The sequence below is a fragment of the Triturus cristatus genome, chromosome 12 (genome assembly GCF_964204655.1).
Source record: "Triturus cristatus chromosome 12, aTriCri1.1, whole genome shotgun sequence".
Classification (NCBI taxonomy): Eukaryota; Metazoa; Chordata; class Amphibia; order Caudata; family Salamandridae; genus Triturus; species Triturus cristatus.
In genome coordinates, this window is record NC_140595.1 from 3,227,217 (window position 1) to 3,251,453 (window position 24,237).

Sequence of the window (24,237 nt, forward strand, 5' to 3'; positions counted from 1 at the left end):
GGAGGTCTAGCAGACCCAAGAAGGCCGAGCTGACCCTAGGAAGGCTGAGCTGACCCAAGGGAGGCCGAGCTGACCCAAGAAGGCCAAGCTGACCCAAGGGAGGCCGAGCTGACCCAAGAAGGCCGAGCTGACCCTAGGGATGCCGAGCTCACCCAATGGAGGCCGAGCTGACCCTAGGAAGGCCGAGCTGACCCAAGGGGGGCCGAGCTGACCCAAGGGAGGCCGAGCTGACCCTAGGGAGGCCGAGCAGACCCAAGAAGGCCGAGCAGACCCAAGAAGGCCGAGCTGACCCTAGGAAGGCCGAGCTGACCCAAGAAGGCCGGACTGACCCAAGGGAGGCCAAGCTGACCCTAGGGAGGCCGAGCTGACCCTAGGGAGGTCTAGCAGACCCAAGAAGGCCGAGCTGACCCTAGGAAGGCTGAGCTGACCCAAGGGAGGCCGAGCTGACCCAAGAAGGCCGAGCTGACCCAAGGGAGGCCGAGCTCACCCAAGAAGGCCGAGCTGATCCTAGGGATGCCGAGCTCACCCAATGGAGGCCGAGCTGACCCAAGGAAGGCTGAGCTCACCCTAGGAAGGCCAAGCTGACCCCAGGGAGACCAAGCAGACCAAGGGAGGCCAAGATGGTGCTAGGGAGGCCGAGCTGACCCTAGGGAGGCCTAGCTGACCCTAGGGAGGCCGAGCTGACCCTAGGGGGGCCGAGCTGACACTAGGGAGGCAGAGCTGACACTAGGGAGGCAGAGCTGACCCTACGGAGGCCAAGCTGACCCAGGGAGAAGCTCTAATTATGGACACCTTGAGAACTTGAAGCCTGTCAGTGACCAGTGTCGATGACAGGAATGTTCAAAATGAAGTGATGCTTGAAAGCCCTATCAACACAGCTAGCAGCGACAGAGAGTTACAATAAAGTTGGAAAGCCGTACAATACTTGAGACCCAGAGATGGGCAAGTCAGGCTGTGTTAAGTCCGTAGAAAACCTTTAATAATAATTCAAAAACAGTTTTATCAACAATGAAATTGGAGATAGAAAGAATTGATAACAGCTCGGATTAGAGTGACAGGATACCCCCTGCCCCTCCAGAAGGAAGATTGGTAGCTCTAGTACCCTGCTTCCTAAAACATCATGTGCTGGAAAAGGCAGCAGAACTTAAGGTATTGATGGGGCTTGGGGGCTAAACTTACAAGGCCTTGGAAGGAAACCGCTAGAGGCTGCCAGAGCCGCAAATAATCACAAAAGATCTTCTACACTTAAACCTGGCAGCCCCGATTTGATATCCTTTAAAGGCGAGAGTGGTGGCGGGTGCCAAGCCGCGTCCTGAGACTTTCTGGAGGCTAAGAGAGGGGCGTGGGAGCCCTCAGATCTTTGGCCAAACACTCCAAGAATGGCTTGTCTTAAAAGCTTCCATGTGATATGCTCACATGGTTGCAGGTATCATGGGAGATTATCTTTGTTTTCTTTCTTAGCCCTTTTCCCCGTGCCCCTAAGATTCTGCAGGAGAGGCGGAAGCATTGTCAGTAGTGATGGGCATGTCATGTCTATTGAAGAGACATTTTGAAATTGCAAGTTAGCGTGATGTTTGCTACCTTACGTGCCCCTTAAAACAGATTTAAACCTATTGGGCATTCAGGCAACTACAGAAAGCAGACAGGACTGGAAATTAGTGGGGCTAATATACTAAGTTATTTAAGTTACTATGGCAAAAACGCGGTAAGGCCACCAGTCCATCAACCCCCATCCACAAGACGGGTTCAGGACAGAAGAGCTCTGTCAACAGCCCTTCTGAGGCCCACTCAGAAACATTTACATCTGGAAATCACCGTTCCCTTCTCCAGAGGATGCAGGAGTTTCAATCAATCAATCAGGGATTTGTAAAGCGTGGCAAATCACCGGTGAGGGTCTCAAAGCGCTGGAATACAGGAGAAACGACCATCTGGGAATATTGGGGTTCATCCCCAAAGAATGTCCTTGGGGAAGAGTCATAACCTCCACATATAGCCAGGGTTTACTCTCGAGCTGAGGACTCAGTAAACTCTTCCTGAAGTGCCAGTGATGGCCAAGCAGCTGTGATTGAACTGTTCAATGCTCCTTCAACAGGGTATGTTTTGAAGGAACATACAGTGAGGAGGGCCCGGTTGTTGCTGCCACTGCTCACGAGTGTTCTTCACAAGACAGGAAAAGCCCCACTCATGGATCATGGAGTCCTTACCCCAGTCTGCAGAATTGGAAGTGGCATATGAGGCATGACTGAGGTGCTCCCGTCTCCACGGGGATGGCCACAAACCTGGATATAACAATCCGCTGAGATCAACCTCGGTCAAGTGGGACATCCTCAAGGCCTCTCTAGATGGAGCAGGATAGTTCACAGAGTTCATCCAACCCTTTTACTGAAACTCAAACGAACAGAACTAGAAATCCCTGGACCTCATATCGCATCCAGCCTGAAGTCCTAACTCAGGTGAGGCACATGAGATGTCCTTGGACCCGATTCCTTGTCAAACCAAGAGCATGAGATGTCTTTTGACCAGATACCTTGCCCAGTCTTTTTCTCAACCCTTAGACAAAGAGCATGACATTTCTGTCACCGATACCTTGTTCAGTCCAGAGAGTGTTCAGATGTGCCTGCTGAAGGTAGCACAGGGTATGAGTTGTCAGGAAGGACCTCAAATATCTTGACAGAAGACCCGTAATGAGAGCATTGTACCATGTGGTTTCATAGAGGCATGGATGGGACGCTCGCGTCCGCATGCCTGTGAGGCTTGGAGTGCTTGCGTGCACACCCATGGAGACAGAGACATCCACCCAATGACACTGAGAGCTGCCCCTGAGGACAGGCTGGAACACATCCACACAATGACACTAGGAGCTGCCCCTGAGGACAGGCTGGAACACATCCACCCAATGACACTGAGAGCTGCCCCTGAGGACAGGCTGAAACACATCCACCCAATGACACTGAGACCTGCCACTGAGGACAGGCTGGAACACATCCACCCAATGACACTGAGAGCTGCCCCTGAGGACAGGCTGGAACACAGCACATCCTCCTGTGTGTCTCTTTTTCAATCTCTCCAACTATCTTTGTCCCTGTCATTACCACACACTCCTCCTTACTCTACTCTTTGACTGTCTTTCATTCTCTCACTCACCTCCCCTTTTCTCTCTCTGCGTCTCCCTCTCCCCGCGTCTTTCTCTTGCAGTCTCTTTATAGCCCTTCTTTCTCTTGCAGTCTCTTTATAGACCTCTGATTGGTGTGCACACTCCCCCTCTCTCTTCATTTAATACATTTACCTTGTTGGTGGGGGTGCTGCTGCTTTCTGATGGGCGGGGTCTACCCCCAGGACTTCCATCCTCTTGCTTCCCACACTCCTGCAGAGGCACAGACAGAAGCAGTCAAAGAGTGAGCCAATGCACAGAGACAGCAGTCAAAGAGTGAGCCAGTGAACAGAAACAGCATTCAGAGTGAGCCAGTGCACAGAGAGAAGACGTCAAAGAGTGAGCCTGTGCACAGAGACAGCAATGAAAGAGTGAGCCTGTGCACAGAGAGAAGCAGGCAAAGAGAGAACCAGTGCACAGAGAGAAGCAGTGAAAGAGGGAGCCAGTGCACAGGGAGAAGCAGGCAAAGAGTGAGCCAGTGCACAGAGAGAAGCAGTGAGAGAGAGAGACAGAACTCAGAGAGAAGCAGTCAAAGAGTGAGCCTGTGCACAGAGAGAAGCAGTGAGAGAGAGAGACAGAACTCAGAGAGAAGCAGTCAAAGAGTGAGCCTGTGCACAGAGAGAAGCAGTTAAATAGTGAGCCTGTGCACAGAGAGAAGCAGTCAAAGAGTGAGCCTGTGCACGGTGAGACAGCATTCAGCATTCAGAGTGAGTCAGTGCACAGAGACAGCAGTGAGAGAGATAGCCAGTGCACAGAGAAAAGCAGTCAAAGAGTGAGGCAGTGCACAGAGACAGCATTGAAAGAGAGAGCCAGTGCACAGAGACAAGCAGTCAAAGAGTGAGCCAGTGCACAGAGACAGCATTGAAAGAGAGAGCCAGTGCACAGAGACAAGCAGTCAAAGAGTGAGCCAGTGCACAGAGACAGCATTGCAAGAGAGAGCCAGTGCACAGAGACAGCATTGAAAGAGAGAGCCAGTGCACAGAGACAAGCAGTCAAAGAGTGAGCCAATGCACAGAGACAGCATTGAAAGAGAGAGCCAGTGCACAGAGACAGCATTGAAAGAGAGAGCCAGTGCACAGAGAGAAGCAGTGTTGCAGAGACCTTACAGATAGCGGAAAATGATTTTTTGAAACGCTTACTATGTGTTCTCCGTGGCACATCTAATTTAGCGGTCCACGAGGAACTGGGGGTTCCCTATTTAAGTGACGCACTTGCTCTGCGACCCCTGATTTTTTGGCTACAATGTTGGTTAAATAAAGATCTTTCTCTCACCCACCTGATCCTAAGAGAATGCATGTCTCTGGACAACTCGGCTCGTATTCTGTGGCTGAGATATATTAAAAAAAGCTTTGATGGGTTAGGGCGGGGGGACCTATTTGCCAACCCTGATGTTATTACAAAGAAGGATTCGGATTCGACCAAATTAGCCTTTTTGTCACTAAGGAATATGGAAAGGGAAGCCAAGGAGGTGTTGAAACCTAGCGTGCGGACGTATATAATGCTTAAAACAACCCCCATGACGGAACCCTACCTCATGGGGTCTTTGTCCACACATGAGAAATTTCTGTTAACCAGGTTGCGGTTGAACCTTTTTCACCTTTTGCTCGCCAGACCCAAGGGTTTTAATAGAGGTCAAGAGCTAGCGCCCTGGGGCTGCGACGGACAGTCTCTGCAGGATACGCTACACTTCCTGTTTTTATGTAAATTATATGAAATTCCTCGTAAACGCTTTCTGGTTCCTATTTTAAAAAGAATGAATTTTAGACAGGCTCATCCGGCACTTCTGTACCTGCAATTATTGAAAGAGGACTGTATATTTTTTATAGTAGGGTTTTTAAAAGCCACTGTTAAATCTAGGAGTTATATGGATGTGTAAAGAGTGTTTATGCATTTTTATTCAAATTGCTTTTATGTCAATGCAACTTTTATGGTTTGAAAGCAAAAACCGAAAAAAAAAATTCTGATTGATTGAGAGAGCCAGTGCACAGAAAGAAGTAGTCAAAGAGTGAGCCTTTGCACAGAGAGAAACAGTTAAAGAGTGAGCCTGCACAGAGAAGCAGGCAAAGAGTGAGCCAGTGCACAGAGACAGCAGTCAAAGAGTGAGCCAGTGCACAGAGACAGCAGTCAAAGAGTGAGCCAGTGCATAGAGAGACAGCAGTCAAAGAGTGAGCCTGTGCACAGAGACTGCAGTGAAAGAGTGAGCCAGTACACACAGAGAAGCAGTCAAAGAGGGAGCCAGTGCACAGAGAGAAGCAGTGAAAGAGAGAGCCACTGCACAAAGAGAAGCAGTTAAAGAGTTAGCCTGTGCACAGAGAGAAGCAGTGAAAGAGTGAACCAGTTCACAGAGAGAAGAAGTCAAAGAGAGAGACAGTGCACTGTGAGAAGCAGTCAAAGAGTGAGCCTGTGCACAGAGAGAAGCAGTCAAAGAGTGAGCCTGTACACAGAGAGAAGCAGTCAAAGAGGGAGCCAGTGCACAGAGACTGCAGTGAAAGAGAGAGCTAGGCCACAGAGACAGCACTGAAAGAGTGAGCCTGTGCACAGAGACAAGACGTCAAAGAGTGAGCCTGTGCACAGAGACAGCAATGAAAGAGTGAGCCTGTGCACAGAGAGACGCAGGCAAAGAGAGAACCAGTGCACAGAGAGAAGCAGTGAAAGAGGAAGCCAGTGCACAGGGAGAAGCAGGCAAAGAGTGAGCCAGTGCACAGAGAGAAGCAGTGAAAGAGAGAGCCAGAACTCAGAGAGAAGCAGTCAAAGAGTGAGCCTGTACACATAGAGAAGCAGTCAAAGAGGGAGCCAGTGCACAGAGACTGCAGTGAACGAGAGAGCTAGGCCACAGAGACTGCACTGAAAGAGTGAGCCTGTGCACAGAGACAAGACGTCAAAGAGTGAGCCTGTGCACAGAGTCAGCAATGAAAGAGTGAGCCTGTTCACAGAGAGAAGCAGGCAAAGAGAGAACCAGTGCACAGAGAGAAGCAGTGAAAGAGGAAGCCAGTGCACAGGGAGAAGCAGGCAAAGAGTGAGCCAGTGCACAGAGAGAAGCAGTGAAAGAGAGAGCCAGAACTCAGAGAGAAGCAGTCAAAGAGTGAGCCTGTGCACAGAGAGAAGCAGTTAAATAGTGAGCCTGTGCACAGAGAGAAGCAGTCAAAGAGTGAGCCTGTGCACAGAGAGAAGCGGGCAAAGAGTGAGCTAGTGCACGGAGAAGCAGTCAAAGAAGGAGCCAGTGCACAGAGAAAAGCAGTCAAAGAGTGAGCCTGTGCACAGAGAGAATCAGTCAAAGAGTGAGCCTGTGTACAGAGAGAAGCAAGCAAAGAGTGAGCCAGTGCACAGAGACAGCAGTCAAAGAGTGAGCCAGTGAACAGACACAGCATTCAGAGTGAGCCAGTGCACAGAGACAAGCAGTCAAAGAGTGAGCCAGTGCACAGAGACAGCAGTGAAAGAGAGAGCCAGTGCATAAAAGATATTTGTAACATGAAGACAGCTCTTCTGTCAAGGCCTGAGTCTGTAGGGTTAATAACAGCTCAGTGTGAGACAGTCTGCCCTGTGACTTTCTTGCATCTGTATATGTTTTGGTATTTATAGAGCACAAACCTAGCTTAAGTTGAGTGGAGCACTATAAGATCTAATAATTGGGGGACCTCCAGGGTAGACTGTCGGCTCAAGCATAATGCTCCTTAAAGAGGTGTCTGTTTAGCTTTTGTCAGGAGAGCACTGAGCAAGGGACGTCAAGTGTAGACTGTCGGTTCAGGGGTAGTGTTCTTGGAAGAGGTGCCTATTTAGCTCTTTTCTGAATTGTAGGAGAGTTGGCGCTGAGCTGATGTCGACAGGGATGCTGTTTCAGATCCTGGAGCATGAATGGAGATGGCTTGCCTTCTGCTTTGTTTCCGTCTTGTAATGTTTTTCTCCAGACTGGTGATATGCAGCCTCCTGGTCTGGCGTTGTCCACCAGATATGGCTGGTTTATTTGCCGAGTGGGGGGGCACACAGTCTGGTCTCAAAGATGATCTGAGTTGCAACGGGGAGCCAGTGTAGGTCTTTAAACATGGAGGTGATGTGGTCAATTTTATTCCAGCTCCTGATCAGCCATGCAACTACACGTAGCAAGCGTTGCGAGGCAGCTACGGTGGTATCGGGGAGCCAGTTGATCGTGGTATTGCCTCCCTCCCGCTGGAAGAGGACTACGGTTTGGCCAGTTGGCTTCGGAATCCGGTGGTCTTGCTCTTCCTTGTGAAGTGTTGCTTGAATGAGAGGTCAGTGTTGAGGGCGGATCCCAGAGGTTTGCTTGGTTTGTAGCTAAGGGTGCATGAAGCCTGTTAGGTTTAAAGTGGAGAACCAGGCTTGAATATGGGGCTGACTAAAGCTGCTGGTAAACAGGGGAAATTCATTCCTTGTGAGGTTTAGCTTTGGGAAGTTAGATAACATTCAAGATTGGAAGAGTTTGCTTCCAGATCTGAGTCTCTGTATGCCGATGTTTGAGCATATTTTTAAGTTGAGTTGGGTATCATCTCCATATTGATGGATCCGATGCTCGGTCCATGTTGAGGTTAAAGATGATGGAAGGGAAGATGGAGACCTGGGGCCCTCCACAAGCTACGGGGAGGGTGTGATCTTCTGGAACCTATTTGTCCAAGATAGCGATAGTTAGTGAGGTAGGATGTGAGCCATTTCAAGAGAGTGGATGGAACTCCCAGGCAGATATTCAGGGTGTGGGTCAGAGCTGGATGGCTGACTGTGTTAAGGCAGAAGTTGTTCCTCTTATTGAGGTGGAGAGAGGAAGGTTGATGGACCTGTAAAGGATTATTCCTGTAGCTAGATGGTGATTGCATTTCTTGATGGTTGTCCTTCTGAACAGAAGGTATGTAATAGGGCGGAGGTTGGTGAGGTCGGCGAAGGCCAGGGACGGTTTCGTTAGAACGGGAAGGACCTGGTCTATCTAAAGGGAGTCTGGCAATGCTCCTTGGTTTAGGGAGGCTTTAAGAATGAGGCAGAACGAGTGTAGTGGCCCCTCCTTGGAGCAATTGGATGATGGTGGAAGCAAGGGAGTTGCCTTCATAGGAGTTTGCCTTAAGGGAGTTCATAATTTTTCATAGCTCCGTGTGCGAGATTGGAATGAAATAGGTCCAACTGGTGGTGAGGCATTGAGGGACTTCTGGGAATGAGGGCGCTGTGGCAGTAGTAACTGTTGGATTTTGGTATTCTTCTCAAAGCAGAGGTTGCTAGTGTTATTTTTGTCAACTGAGCAGGGCTGTGGGTTCTGGGAGAGGATTCGTGCAATGCTGACAGCCTTGAAGAGGTCTTTCTTCTTGTCGGGTGCCTCACTGACGGAGGTCTTGTAGTAAGAGGCTATAGCTGTGATGAGGAGAGATCGGCAATTCAAGCAGAGTGTTTTGAGGAGCGTGAGGTCATCAGGGAGTTTTGATCACCTCCATTTCCTTTCCGTTCTTTGTATGGTGCATTTATTGTGCACCAAGGTGAAGAGGCCTTGGCTTGGCGCATTGGGTTTTCAGTGGAGCGTAACATTCAACATGAGTTTTCACGGTGGTGTTGTAGATGTTCAGGAGTGTGCTGACGTGCGATGGTCTGGAAGTGTTCTGGAAGGTTTGATTTTTTAATTTTTTTTCTCTGATGGGTGTCTCTGGTGGAGTGAGATGTTACTTTTCCTCTTTCCAGTTGTCCTTGATACTTATATGTAGTATGTGGGATGTCGAAGTGATCAGTCCACTCTAGGGCTGCAGGAGTCATTGGATACTAGGAGACGCTGATAGGATGAGGTCCAGTGTGATGCCTTTAGAGTGGGTTGGGTTATTGATGAATTATTTATTTTCCACTGTGTTGAGAAGGGTGTTGAAGACTTCCATCATACATTTGGTGCTGTGGTTGCCAGGGAGGTGGAAGTCTCACAGGAGCATGAGGTATGTGTGTTGGATGGATGCAGTGCTAATGAGGTCTGGGATTTCTTCTAAGAAGTGCCGGCAAGATCGGGTGGTCTGTAGATCACATGAAAGGAGGCTCTTTTGCAGGTTGAGAGAGGGACGTGTCTGGGGAGGGGATCCTGTGTGGTTTAGCAGAGTTGCTAAGAGTGTAGGGCCAGGATGTCCTGTGTATGACTAGAAGTCCCCCCAGTTTTGAATGTGCAGTCTCTGGATGCTGTAACCATATCGGAAAAGGTCTTGTGGAGTAATTATCTCAGCTTCTCTGCCAAGAACTGTCAATCCGAGGTTAGGGTTCTTCTAGAATAGGTTACTATCTCCGACTACATACTGCCTTTCGAAGGTCTTATCCTTTCATTTAAATGTTGCAGAAAAGAAATGATGACACGCCTAAGAATGGACAGTTCTCCTCGTGTTCGTTAGTAATAAGGATAACAATAATAATCCTAAGGATTATGCTACGTACCCTGTAAGCATCTGTTTGTGGCATGTAATGCGGTAGATTCACATGCTTTGCGTACTCCTGCCATCTAGTGTTGAGTCCGGATGTATGCAAGTTTTTTTTTCTTCAAAGAACTCTTTCGAACCACAAGGTACAGTGACACCTCCTCTTGGTAATAGTGCGCATGGACATCGACTCCATTGTTATATTGTTTCCCCCCAGGTGGGTGTGAATAGAGGAAAAGAAAGTGTCAGTAAAGAGATGTCCAAGTGTATGCAAAGGTGAAAAGGAAACTACAATGGCCAGAGGAGGGTGGGAGCGTGTGAATCTAGAGCTCTACATGCCAAGAACAGATGCTTACAGGGTAAGTAACATAATCCGTTTGTGGCATGTGAGCTGTAGATACACGTGCTTTGCAGAGACTGTAAAGCAGTGCCCTCCAAAGCGGTGGCTAACCTGTGGGCCTTGCAGTTGTTTGAAAGCGTGTGCGTAGCACTGCCCGTCCTGCATCAGCTCGTCGGCGTTCTAGGACATTCACACAATAATGCTTAGTGGAAGCGTGTGGTGTAGACCGTGTAGATGCTCTACATTTACAGCTAGTTGGGATATTGCCTCGGAAAGCCAATGAAGCCCCATTTTTGTGAGTAGAGTGTGCTGTAGGAGGCATTGGTAAAGTCCTTTTGGCTTTGACGTAACATGTTTGAATGCATTTAATTATCCCTCGGTCAATGCCTGATTTGGATTGGGCTTTCCTTTATGCAATGGCAAAAATGCAACAAAGAGTTGTTTAGTCCAACGAAAGTCTTTAGTTCTGTCAATGAAATACATAAAGGCTCTTTTAACATCTAATGTACGAAGAGCCCTTTCCACAACCGAGCCTGGCCTGGCAGGTAACTCAACTGATTGGTTAAGGTGGAAATGAGAGACCACCTTTGGAAGGAATTTTGGGTTTGTGCAGAGAACCACCCTATCTCTGTGTAGTTGGAAGAAGGGTTCTTCTAGGGTTAGTGCCTGGAGCTCACCGACATGTCTGAGTGAAGTGATGGCAATTAAAAGAGCAACCTTCCAAGATAGGAATTGGAGGGAACAATTATGTAGTGGTTCAAAGCGTGGACCCATACGTCTTGTGAGAACGATATTAAGATTCTAGGTAGATACAGGTGGAACCTGAGGTGGAATCACTCTCCTAAGGCCTTCCATAAAAGCTTTGATGACTGGTACTTCAAACAAAAATAAGTGTTGCTTATTTTGTAGACAGGCGACCACAGCAGCAAGATGTAATCGTGTGGAAATGAACACAAGGCCAGAAAGTTGTAAATGTAGAAGGAAGCAAACAATGTTTTGTACTGTAGCATTAAATGGATTGAAACTATTGGTATGACAGTAACAGATACATATTTTCCATTTGGCTTCATAGCATGCTGTAGTCGTAGGCTTACGAGCTTCTGCGAGAAGGGCCATACATTCCGGAAGGAGATTCGGATAACCAAATTCTATGACCTCAGGAGCCACATTGCGAGGTTAAGTTCCCTGGGAGTCGGGTGTCTGATTTCCCCATGGTTATGTGTGAAAAGGTCTGGGTTGAGGAGAAGATTCTGGTGTGTAACTACTGAGAGTTCCATTAGTGTTGTGAACCACGGTTGACGAGCCCATGTGGGAGCCACCAGAATGAGGGTGAGAGATGTTTGCCTGAGCTTCTGAACCAGAATCAGAAGAAGAGGGAGAGGTGGAAAAGCGCAGGCAAATATCCCAGACCAGTTCATCCATAGAGCATTGCACTTTGATAGTGGGAACCTGGAGGCAAAGGCTGTGCATATTGGTTTGTCTGTGGTTGCGAACAGATCTATTTGTGGAAACCCCTACTTGCGGAAGTAAGGGAGGACTTTGGGGTGGAGTTTCCATTCATAGACTTGGTGCCACATCCTGCTGAGAAGGTCAGCAAAATCGCTCCTGCGAGGTGTTCTGCTAGGAGATGAATGTTGTGATGTAGAAACCATGCCAGATGGTCTGAGCTAGGCGTGATAAATGTGGGGAGTGTGTCTCCCCCTGTTTTGTACATAGTGCATGGTTGTCCTCTTGCCCGTGTGAATTAAGACAACTTTGTCTATTAGATGAGGTAGGAAGGCTTTCAACGCTAGGTGAACAGCTTGAAGCTCTAGGTAGTTGAGGTGGAGACCCTAGTGTTTGGTGGGCCAGAGATCCTGGACTGTGAGATTCTGTAAATGAGCACCGCATGCTGTGAGTGATGTGTCCGTTGTCAGGATAATGTGGGGAAGAAGGTCTGGGAAAGGCCGCCCCTTTAACAAGTTGTTTGTATTCCACTACTGCTATGGTAATTTGAGTGTGTTGTTGGCCCACAGGAAAAGTGCTGGCTTTGATAAGACAGTCGTTGAGATATGGGAAGACATGGATGTTTTGTCTGCGTAATGTGCTGCTACCACTGCGAGGCATTTAATAAATACTCGAGGTGCAGCAGTCACTTCAAATGGGAGGACTTTGAATTGGTAATGTTTTCCTGCTATCACAAATCTTAGGTATTTCCAATGTGCTGGATGTATTGGAATGTGAAAATAGGCGTCCTTTAAATCTAGGGCTGAGAGAAAGTGGGATGACCTCTTGAAGAGTGGCCATGTGGAAATGCTCTGAGATGATGTAATGATTTGAGGGCCGTGAATCTGATATTGGCCACAAAGATGACAGACACTAGGGCAGAAACAGGGACAAACTGGAGCAAGTACCTGAGACTCTGTTTTCTGTACGCCTTCCTGGGCTCCCACCAGTTCATTCTCAATCTGTTCCAGACGAGAGGCTCGGATCTGTGGGGATGGACCAAAGAGTGTAGGGTGATGCTGTAGGGTAAGTTTCAGTGTTCAGAGTGCTGGTGAGGTTGAGATTGCAGGGTGAGCCTGAGAGAGCATGGCAAGGCTGAGAGTGCAGAGTGCTGGTTGAGGCTGAGAGTATGAGTTGAGACTTAGGTTGGGGTTGGGTGTCAGAGTGCAGGGAGAGACAGTACTGAGTGAAGTTTAGAGTGCGGGTGAGGCTGTGAGCACAGGTTGAGCTTCGGTGCAGTGTGAGACTTGGAGTGCTTTATTAGTGTCAAAGGAAATAATGAGTATTGGGGTGCAGGGTGAGGCTCAGAGAGGAGGGTGAGGCTCAGAGTGGAGTGTGAGGCTCAGAATGAAGGTTGAGGCTCAGAGTGCAGGGAGAGGCTCAGTGTGCAGGGTGAGGTTTAGAGTGCAGGGTGAGGTTCAAATTGCAGGGTGAGGCTCAGAGTGCAGGGTGAGGCTCAGAGTGCAGGGTGAGGTTCAAAGTGCAGTGTAAGGTTCAGAGTGGCATGTGAGGCTCAGAGTGCAGGGTGAGGCTCAGAGTCCACTGTGAGGCTCAGTGCAGTGTGAGGCTCTGTGCAGTGTGAGGCTCAGAGTGCAGGGTGAGGCTCAGAGTGCAGGGTGAGGTTCAGAGTGGAGTGTGAGGCTCAGAGTGAAGGTTGAGGCTCAGAGTGCAGGGAGAGGCTCAGTGTGCAGGGTGAGGTTTAGAGTGCAGGGTGAGGTTCAGAGTGCAGTGTAAGGCTCAGAGTGCAGGGTGAGGCTCAGAGTGCAGGGTGAGGTTCAGAGTGGAGTGTGAGGCTCGGAGTGAAGGTTGAGGCTCAGAGTGCAGGGAGAGGCTCAGAGTGCAGGGTGAGGTTGAGAGTGCACGGTGTAGCTCAGACTACGGAGTAAGGCTCCGATTACAGGATGAGAGTTAAAACGTAGGGTGACAGTCAGAGTGCAGAGAGAGGGTCAGACAGCGGAGCAAGGGTCAGAGAGGAGGGTGGGGCTGAAAGTGCAAGGTAATTAAATAAAAGGCTTGGGTGAGGTAAACTGAGGTACCTTGAAAGCAGCGGGGTTACAACATGAAATATTCATGTGGGGTGACGGGAGCATCAGGGATGATAGAACAAGCAGAGTGGATGCATGCCAACATTGAAGGCTTCATGGAAGTAGTGTGAGGGGACAGTGAGGATGTGAGAGGCAGCAGAGAGATACACTGGGGCAATGTCAGGGGTAGCAGTGAGGTACACTGGGGCAATGTCAGAGGTATCAGTGAGGTACACTGGGGCAATGTCAGAGGTAGCAGTGAGGCACACTGGGCGATGTCAGAGGTAGCAGTGAAGTACAAGGGAAATATCAGAGGCAGCAGTGAGGTACGCTGGGCGGTGTCAGAGGCTGGAGTGAGGTATGATGGCCAATGTTTGAGGCTGAAGTGAGGTACGCTGAGGCAGAAAAAAGAGCCGGACTTTACCTGCGCCCTCTGAACCATCTCATCCGAGGTGCCGAACCTTTCCTCCAGCAGGGAGCGGATGTGCCGCGCCTCAAACTCGAGCTGCTGCCGGATCAAGTCCATCTGCATTGAGAACTGGAGGGACATAGAAAGGGCAGAGGAGAGGGGGGAAAAAGAGATGGAAGTAGGGCAGGAAGGGATGGATGAAGGGGGTCAAGAAGTATGGAGAAGAAGGAGCCAGAGAGTGATGGAGGGGAAGGGGGCAGACACGAGCGGAAGGAAAAGGGGATAGAGAGATATGAAGAGGAGGACAGAAAGGGAAGGAAGAGAAAGGGGACAATGAGGTGGGGGCAGAAAGAAATAAAGAGAAGTGGGACAGGAAGAGTAGGTGGGGAAAGAGAAACAGAGGGTAAGGTGGACCAAGAGCGTTCTGGGAGAAGGTATTGTATCGTATTGCCACACTTATGTAGCGCTTACTACCCCTATGTGGGACGGCAAAGCTCTGCCTACAAGAGGAGCACGCTGCACCATGCAGAGTGTGTAGCTCGAAGGGTGTTGTCTTTGTGTTGATCCTATATGAGAAGTGTTTCCATTTTGTGTGTGATGGCCACAGAGGTGCGGCTAGCGTGTTATGGAACGCAGTAGTTAGCAGTCTTAGAGGCGGCAGGTTTGATTTGCTCTACAGGTATTTTTATGATCGTCTTTCACTGAGTCAGTTACTGCACAAGTTGTACATTCTGAGATATTTTGTTTAAAATGCATGGCCCTGACTAGGGACACGTTGGAAGGACAAAACGTGGGGAGACTGACGGGGAGGGACTTTGTGAGATGTCAGAAAGGGACATAGTGTGTAGGTTGTTGAGCCCTACAGCGTTGGACTAAGGGAAAGTTTCTTACCTGTAACTCCAGTTCTCTCGTAGGGGATTTCCATTATAGTCATAGGCACTGAATAGCTCCGCCCATGTGCGGGGACCCCAGAGCACTTTTTCACAATATATCTTCTTAAGTGTGGATGGGCGCCTTTCTTCTGGAAGGCCTGCAGAGTCACTTAAGAGAGAAATAGATCATGCAGCCTGTAGGCCGAGGCTACAGTGGCCCAATTCTTCACCTTGTACTTGAAAAAGGGTCCAGGAGAATTATCTGTATGTGTAATTTTATGATGTTTTAATATAACAGCATAAATCTCTTTCACAAACTCTTTTTTGATAGTATAGAGATGAAGGAGACCAGGACAGAGTAGCCCATAGGCTGTCATTATATGAGTTAAAAAATAGAGACTGTGCCTTTCAGAACCCTGAGACCGCCAGTATCCCATCATGCTCAGCAGGTGGCAGTTGCTTCAGTTCTTTTTTGCGGCTCCTTCTGACAGGACCCTGGAGCACTGAGCTTGGCCATATTTTGGCTTTTTTCCTCAAAATTCTCAACTGAATTTTGGGGACAACCTTTTCATTGGTCTCTCCCTGCCATTTTCTGTCTTCTCCTTACAGAAATTAGTTCTTTGGACAGAAAAATGCTGTCTCTTCTTGACAAATGCCCATCCTGTGGGAGGAAAACGGCCAGGACAGACCCTCATGAGGTGTGTATACTCTGCCTCCCAGGAAATCATGTTCCTGAGTCTTGCCATCACTGCAGGAACTTTGCAAGACACAGCCTGAAAGACCGAGAGGAGATTCACCTTCATGGTACCGAGGAGCGGAGACGACAACAGACGCAGTCTGAAGGTGGGACCTCAGGGTGAGGAGAGGGTCAGACCTCTACGAGGGCTCTGTCATGTGTCTCTTGAGGGCGTGCCAGGAAGAAAATAGCATCTATTTGAAAAAGTGCCCCTGTGTCCCCGCACGTGGGCGGGACTATTCAGTGCTTATGACTATACATGGAATTTTAAACAAGGTTTACCACGATAAGTTTTCCCCACAGGGAATTACAATGCGGTCGTTACAGCGACCGAGTTGTAACCACGCATACCCTTACTCCACAAGTAGGACAATGACTTGCAGAGGGGGCAGAAGGTGTTGGATTTGCAATCCAACACATTCCCTACTGTCTGCACAGACTGGAGTTGGAATAGTAAATTATACTATTCCAACATCCAGCGCCCCCCCTCCGCAAGTCGTTGTTACGACTTGCGGGGTAATGGTATGCGTGGTTATAACACGGCCGTTGTAACGACCGCGTTGTAATTCCCTGCGGGGAAAAATAATGTGGTAAAAAGAGGTATATTCTATGGAAATCCCCTATGAGAGAATTTTAAGTCCTTTCTTGGCTAGCATCAAGTGTCAGAACTCCTCAGTTATTCCACGCCCATTCAGTTGGTCATGGGTGGGTTATTGCTGTGGACGGCTACAATTCTGAGTGGCAGGCATGGCTTGAAGCAGTTCTTTTTTAAGTGCATGCAAGGGGATCAAGCATTATAAGGGAATTACTAGGCAGCCTGCATGAACAACAATCAACTGCCTGAACTCTGATCGTCATGGTGTTAGTATTGGTGGAGGCTACAAGTGTTCATATATTGAATTGTAATTTCCACCCCTACCACCACCTCGGCCTACATTCCTTCTGACATCAGTGAGCGCCTCTGTGTGCACTCTAGCCCGCCCTACACACACCTCCTGCCCCCTAGTGCGATGTCTGACCCATAAGTGTGTACTCACTGTCTCCATGTGCGGCAGCTCTGCCAGGCGCTTGGACAGGCACTGCAGCTGGGTGTAGTACCATACCTTCTCCTTCTCCTCCTTTTCCATCTCACTCAGCAAGAAGCACCTGTGACGGGGGAAGAGGCATGAGACCCTGACGAAACAGGCACTCGACTGAGACCCTAGAGAGGAGACAGGTACTAGACTGAGCCCTGGAGCAACAGGTACTAGACTGAGCCCTGGAGTGACAGGTACTAGACTGAGCCCTGGAGTGACAGGTACTAGACTGAGCCCTGGAGCAACAGGTACTAGACTGAGCCCTGGAGTGACAGGTACTAGACTGAGCCCTGGAGCAACAGGTACTAGGCTGAGCCCTGGAGCAACAGGTACTACACTGAGCCCTGGAGCAACAGGTACTAGACTGAGCCCTGGAGCGACAGGTACTAGACTGGGACCCTGGAGAGACAGGTATTAGACTTACACACTATAGAGACTGGTGCAAGAGTGCTAGAGTGAGACCTTTGAGAAGGGATATATATCAGAATGTCACCTTCAGGAACAAGAGTCACGTATTAGACAAACCCTGGCGATCCACGTACTAGACACCTAGAACAGACAGGTATAGGACTGACACCTTGAGGATGAGAAAGAGACAGGTACTTGACTGAGACCCTGAGGATGAGACAGGTACTAGACTGAGTTCATGGAAAGACAGGCACTAAACTGAGACCCTGAAGTGACAGGTGGAATTCTAGAACCCTGAAGAGGAAACAGGTACTGGACTGACATCCTAAAAAGACAGGTACTAGACTCAGACCCTGCAGAAGAGGCAGGCACCAGAATGGCACCCTGAGAAAGTACCAAAAGGTTCTAAACTGAGCAAGAATGGCATCCTGAAGTACAGACAGGTACTAGAGTGAGACCCTGAAGAAGGGACAGGTACTAGAATGACATACAGTTTCTTTAGGATGTCGGTCTCAAACCATTCTCTTCAGAGTGTCAGTCTAATACCTGTATCTTCTTTCTCAGGGTGTTTTTCTGATCCCTGTTTGTTCTTCGGGGTCTGAATCTAGCACCTGTTTATTCAGAGTATCAGTCCAGTCTAGACTCAGACCCTGAAGAAGAGACAGGTAATAGACAGACACCATGAAGAACAGACATGTACTAGACGAACATGACACATCGAGGAAGAAGAGACAGGCATTACACTAACATTCTGGAGAGACTGCTGCCAGACTGAGACCTGGAGAAACAGGTACTAGGCTGAGACCCAGAAGAAGAGACAGGTACTAGAATGACACCATGAGGAGGAAGTGACTGGTACTAGTCTGACACCCTAAAGAGACAGGTGCAATACAGGCATTTTGAAGAAGAGAACTGGTGGGAATGATACCCTGGTGAGACAGGTACTAGACTGAGACCATGAAGAAGTGACAGGTACTTGACAGACACCCTAAGGAGACAGGCACCAGAGTAACAACCTGGAGAGACAGGAACTAGACTACAACCCTGAAGAATAAACGGATACTATAATGGGACCCTCAACAAGTACAGATGGGTACTAGACTGACAGTCTGAAGAGACATGTATTAGACTGACACCTTGTAGAAGACAAGGACACAAGTACCTGAGGGAGAATGTGCACATATTAGACTGAAATCCTGAAGAGACATTTTCTATCGTGGGGCCATGAAACAACAGAAGAGAAACACTTGTCTGTGAGTGGGGGAGAGGACAGGTGGGTGACGGAGACCCTAACGAGACAGGTATTTTACTGAGACCCTGAGAAAGAGGGAGGCATTAGAATGCCACCTTGATGAAGAAGAGACGGGTACTAGACTGACAGGTCGGAGAGAGGTACAAGACTGGTAAACTAAAGAAGTTAGTTACTAGAATGATAAACTGAAATGACAAGCACTGACAGACCTTGAAGGAGCGAGGTGTCAGACATTAGACAGACACCCTAGAGTGACACGTATCAGACTGAGATGCAGAAAAAGGGACCAGTAATAGATTGACACCCTGGAGAGATGAGTACCAGATTGACACCCAAAACAGACAGCCAGTAAGTTGAGGACAGAGAGACAGCCGTGCAACAGACACCCTGAGGACAGACAGACAGACATGAAAGACACCCTGGGGACAGAGACACAGCCATGCAACAGACAGCTTGGGAAAAGAGAGAAAGGCACAGGACATACACTGAGACGAAGCAATGGTAACATGACGACAACTTGAGGACGGAGTGGCAGTCACGTGATGGACACCCGAAGAAAGGAGCGATGTCATGAGATGAACGCTGTAACAACATCACCAGGGTGTGCGCCCTGAGTGGGGGGCTGCACTCACCTTTCCTTGTCGAGTTCTTCCAAGTGCAAGACAGCAGCCCGGCTGAGGTCCCCCAGGCTCCCCTTACTCTGCAGGGGGAAGGAGTGTGGGGGGCTTTCCTCGGGCCCCTGAACAGCACCGCAGGGGCCCTCACAGCCCATCAGGTGGGGGGCTGCAGGAAACTGGAGGTTATAGAGTCCTGTGATGTCCATCTGCAGAGCTGAGGGGGAAATAAGGACACATCAAATCACCATACAGTGGGGGCAGCTCAGCATTAATGAGGACACAGCACAGTCAGGTGTGGCACTGCCCTGCTGATGAGGACACAACATCCTCGGAGAGGACACAGCACCCTCAGAGATGACATAGAACCCTCAGAGAGGACACAGCATCCTTAAAGAGGACAAAACACCCACCAAAAGGACAAGGCACCCTCACTGAGGTCACACTGCCCTCAGAGATGACAAAGCACCTTCAGAAAAGCCACAGCACCTAGTGAGGGCATATTGCCCTCAGAGAGGACACTGCACATTCAGCGAGGATACAGCACCATCAAAGAGGATACCATCTCTTATTGAGGACACACCACACTCAGAGAAGACACTGCACCCTCAGAGAGGACACTCATCCTCAGTGAGGTCACTGCTCCTTCAGTGAGCACATAGTACCCTAAGAGAGGTCGCAGCATCCTCAGAGAGGATTCACCCCTCTCAGTGGTAACAAAGCCCCTTCAAATAAGACAGAGCACTCACAGTGAAGATACACCACCACCAGAGAGGACATTGGAACCTCAGTGAGTGCACAGCAACCTTAGTGAGAGCAGCGCATCATCTTTAGAGCACAGCACCCTTAGTGTGAGCACAGCACCCTCAATGAGAGCACAGCACCCTCAGTGAGAGTACAGCATCCTCTGTGAGAGCACAGCATCCTCAGTGAGAGCACAGTACCCTCAGTGAGAGCACAGCACCCTCAGTAAGAGTACAGCATCCTCAGTGAGAGCACAGCACCCTCAGTGAGAGCACAATACCCTTAGTGAGAGCACAGCATCACCCTTAGAGCACAGCACCCTCAGTGAGAGCACAGCACCCTTAGAGAGAGCACAGCATCATCCTTTTAGCAAACCTTGCTCTCCCCAGGGTGAGACTGGACCCTCTGTATTCACATCTTACAGTTCACCAGAACTCTGCAGCCCAATAATAAGGTTGCTTTTATACAGCTCTGTAAATATCTGGTGTTACTATTATCCCGTTCAATGGACTTGGTGTCGGTGAGACTGCCCATCACTGAAGACCCTGCACCCTCAGAGACAGCAGAGAGCAGTGGACGGAGCCCAGTGAGGGCCAAGAATACTCACCTCGAAGCTGCTCCAGCACCTCGGTGCGTCCGGAAGACACCATCACCCGCGCCTCGTGCTCCAGCTTCCCCTGAAGGTGCTTCAGCACTTCCTAAAATAGTGGCAGCATGTGAGAGTGGGAGACAGCATGAAACCGAAGCCCAACTCCAATTCAGTGCCACCCCAATGCCATACATCAATGCCAACCCCGCTGCCAGACCCCAAGGCCAAATCCACAAGATCAAGCCTCCACACCAGATCCCACGGCCACGTCCAATGGCAGATATTAATGCCAGATCCCAGCCCCCAGTGCTAAGCCCCAGTGCCAAACCCCAATGTCATACATCAGTCCCAAACCATACCGACATACACCCATGGTCAAGCGCCAACACCAGATCCACAGTGCCAAGCCCAATGCCGGAACCCAACGCTATGCCCCAAGGACAGACCCCCTAGTGACAAACCCCATCACCAAGACACAACACCAGACACCAACACCAAGCCCCAACGCTAATCCTTAGCAATATGTCAGCATGGAAAGACTCTGCACCAATCCTTAGTGCCACTCCCCAGCATCAAACCAACACCAAACTAACACCAAGATCCAATGCCAGGCCCTAGTATGTCAAGCCAACTCAAATCACCACTGTCAAGCCCCAGCGTCGATCCCTAACGCCACTCCCCAGCATCGAACCAACACAAAAATTAACACCAAGATCCAATGCCAGGCCCTAGTATGTCAAGCCAACACAAATCACCACTGTCAAGCCCCAGCATCGATCCCCAACGCCACTCCCCAGCATCGAACCAACACCAAAATAACACCAGGATCCAATGCCAGGCCCGAGTATGTCAAGCCAACAGAAATCACCACTGTCAAGCCCCAGCGTCGATTCCTAACACCACTCCCCAGCATCGAACCAACACCAAAATAACACCAAGATCCAATGCCAGGCCCTAGTATGTCAAGCCAACACAAATCACCACTGTCAAGCCCCAGCGTCGATCCCTAACGCCACTCCCCAGCATCGAACCAACACCAAACTTAACACCAAGATCCAATGCCAGGCCCTAGTATGTCAAGCCAACACAAATCACCACTGTCAAGCCCCAGCATCGATCCCCAACGCCACTCCCCAGCATCGAACCAACACCAAACTTAACACCAAGATCCAATGCCAGGCCCTAGTATGTCAAGCTAACAGAAATCACCACTGTCAAGCCCCAGCTTTGATCCCTAACGCCACTCCCCAGCATCGAACCAACACCAAAATAACACCAGGATCCAATGCCAGGCCCGAGTATGTAAAGCAAACAGAAATCACCACTGTCAAGCCCCAGCGTCGATCCCTAACGCCACTCCCCAGCATCGAACCAACACCAAACTTAACACCAAGATCCAATGCCATTCCCCTCTATGTCAAGCCAACACCATTCCCCTCTGTCAACCCCAGCTTCAGGCCAGCCGCAATGTCAAGCCCCAGCATCAATCCCTCATACCAGGCTTAATTTCAAGCCTCAGTAAAATGCAAATGCCAAACCCTAACTCCAGGCCTAATGCAGAGCCAAAGGCAAGCTTAACCCAAAGCCAGATCTAGCCCCACCTCCAACCCTAATCCCATACAGACCTCAAAACCAGGCCCCAATGTCAAGCACAATCCTAGTACCAAACGTGACAACAACACCAATTCTAACCTAGATCACCGCCAGTGCACAGTAGGCACTACATGCCAACAAACCCACCCATCAAATAGAGAGCAAATATTGAATGCCAGCTAACTGGCCCTCTGCTGAATAATAGGTATTACATGCACGCTAACCAACCCATCTGCAAGAGAGCATATGCTACATGTCAGCTAATCTACCCGTCTACCAGAGAGCAGCTACTACATGCCATGTAATCTACCCATCTGCCAGACAGCAGCTACCGTATGCCCGCTAACCCACCCATCTAGAAGAGAGCAGCTACCACATGCCAGGTAATTTACCCATCTGCCAGACAGCAGCTAACATATGCCAGCTAACCCACCCATCTAGAAGAGAGCAGCTACCACATGCCAGATAATCTACCCATCTGATAGACAGCAACTACCGTACGCCATCTAACCCACCCATCTAGAAGGGGGCAGCTACCACATGCCAGGTAATCTACCCATCTGATAGACAGCAACTACTGTATGCCCGCTAACCCACCCATCTAGAAGAGAGCAGCTACTAAATGCCAGGTGCCCACTCATCTTTCAGAGAGCAGCTACTACTATATACCGGATAAAAAAACAACCCTCTGCCACACCTCTGTTGAGGCTGCACTGAACCCTGAAATCATGTGGGTCTGTACACCATGGCCTGACAGCTTTGTGTGCAGCAGCCGTAGGGCCCTTTAAACTCTGAGGCTGAAGTCACTTTGGCTGGTGGCACCTATTGGTCATTAGAACATACTGGAATAACACTACATTCTTGCCAGCCAATGGGAATGCGTATGAGCGGGCACTGACTAGCGATAGACTCTTGCATTCCAAGCACTGTGTTCTAGGATGGGGCCGCCAACGATTTACTGCGTTGATCCCTTAGGAAGGGAGGGGCGGTACCTACTTTGGGAGTCCCGTGGGAGCTCCACACTCCTTGCAGCTCCCAGCAGACATCTGAGGCCAGTCTACTCCTTCCCCTAGAGTCTGATTCCCCAGACTCCAAGATCGGCCCGGTCCACACTCTACCCTCCTTCATGCGCTCACCCCTCTTGCTTCTGCTCTCAGAGCCCTTGCACTCTTCCCTCTTGAACTCTCCCCTCTTGCTTGCACACTTCTCTCTTGCTTGCACTCCCCCCTCTTGGTTCTACTCCCCCCTCTTGCTTGCACCCCCTTTCTTGTGCTCTCCCTCTCTTGATTGCACTCTCCCCTCTTGCTTGCACTCTCCCCTCTCACTTGCACTCTTCCCTCTTGATTGCACTCTCCCCTCTTGCTTGCACTCTCCCCTCTTGCTTGCACTCTCCCCTCTTGCTTGCAATCTCCCCTCTTGCTTGCACTCTCCCCTCTTGCTTGCAATCTCCCCTCTTGCTTGCACTCTCCCCTCTTGCTTGCACTCTCCCCTCTTGCTTGCACTCTCCCCTCTTGCTTGTGCTCTCCCCTCTTGCTTGCACTCTCCCCTCTGGAGCGCAATCCCCCTCTTGCTTGTGCTCTCTCATCTTGCAGTCCCCCTCTTGCTTGCACTCTTCCCTCTTGCTTGCACTCTCCCCTCTTGCTTGCACTCTCCCTCTCTTGCTTGCACTCTCCCCTCTTGCTTGCAATCTCCCCTCTTGCTTGCAATCTCCCCTCTTGCTTGCAATCTCCCCTCTTGCTTGCACTCCCCCTCTTGCTTGCACTCTCCCCTCTTGCTTGCACTCCCCCTCTTGCTTGCACTCTCCCCTCTTGCTTGCACTCCCCCTCTTGCTTGCACTCTCCCCTCTTGCTTGTGCTCTCCCTCTCTTTCTTGCACTCTCCCCTCTTGCTTGCACTCTTCCCTCTTGCTTGCACTCTTTCCTCTTGATTGCACTCTCCCCTCTTGCTTGCACTCTCCCCTCTCGCTTGCACTCTTCCCTCTTGATTGCACTCTCCCCTCTTGCTTGCACTCTCCCCTCTTGCTTGCACTCTCCCCTCTTGCTTGCAATCTCCCCTCTTGCTTGCACTCTCCCCTCTTGCTTGCAATCTCCCCTCTTGCGTGCACTCTCCCCTCTTGCTTGCACTCTCCCCTCTTGCTTGCACTCTCCCCTCTTGCTTGTGCTCTCCCCTCTTGCTTGCACTCTCCCCTCTGGAGCGAAATCCCCCCTCTTGCTTGTGCTCTCTCATCTTGCAGTCCCCCTCTTGCTTGCACTCTTCCCTCTTGCTTGCACTCTCCCCTCTTGCTTGCACTCTCCCCTCTTGCTTGCACTCTCCCTCTCTTGCTTGCACTCTCCCCTCTTGCTTGCAATCTCCCCTCTTGCTTGCAATCTCCCCTCTTGCTTGCACTCTCCCCTCTTGCTTGCACTCCCCCTCTTGCTTGCACTCTCCCCTCCTGCTTGCACTCTCCCCTCTTGCTTGTACTCTCCTCTCTTGCTTGCACTCCCCCTCTTGCTTGCACTCTCCCCTCTTGCTTGTGCTCTCCCTCTCTTTCTTGCACTCTCCCCTCTTGCTTGCACTCTTCCCTCTTGCTTG

The 24,237-nt window shown here is 49.9% G+C and overlaps 1 protein-coding gene across 1 annotated transcript in view; it reads right to left on the minus strand.

Annotated features, from left to right (window-relative positions):
• Positions 1–24,237, minus strand: part of APC2 (APC regulator of Wnt signaling pathway 2) — a 185,614-nt gene that overhangs the window by 62,534 nt on the left and 98,843 nt on the right. Inside the window, exons 4-9 of the mRNA XM_085639194.1 lie at positions 20,093–20,183; positions 18,760–18,958; positions 16,429–16,537; positions 13,799–13,912; positions 12,259–12,336; positions 3,287–3,364 (exon numbers count right to left, since the gene is read on the minus strand). Of these exons, the coding sequence (XP_085495320.1) occupies positions 3,287–3,364; positions 12,259–12,336; positions 13,799–13,912; positions 16,429–16,537; positions 18,760–18,958; positions 20,093–20,183 (669 nt within the window). The remainder of the gene's footprint in view (positions 1–3,286; positions 3,365–12,258; positions 12,337–13,798; positions 13,913–16,428; positions 16,538–18,759; positions 18,959–20,092; positions 20,184–24,237) is intronic.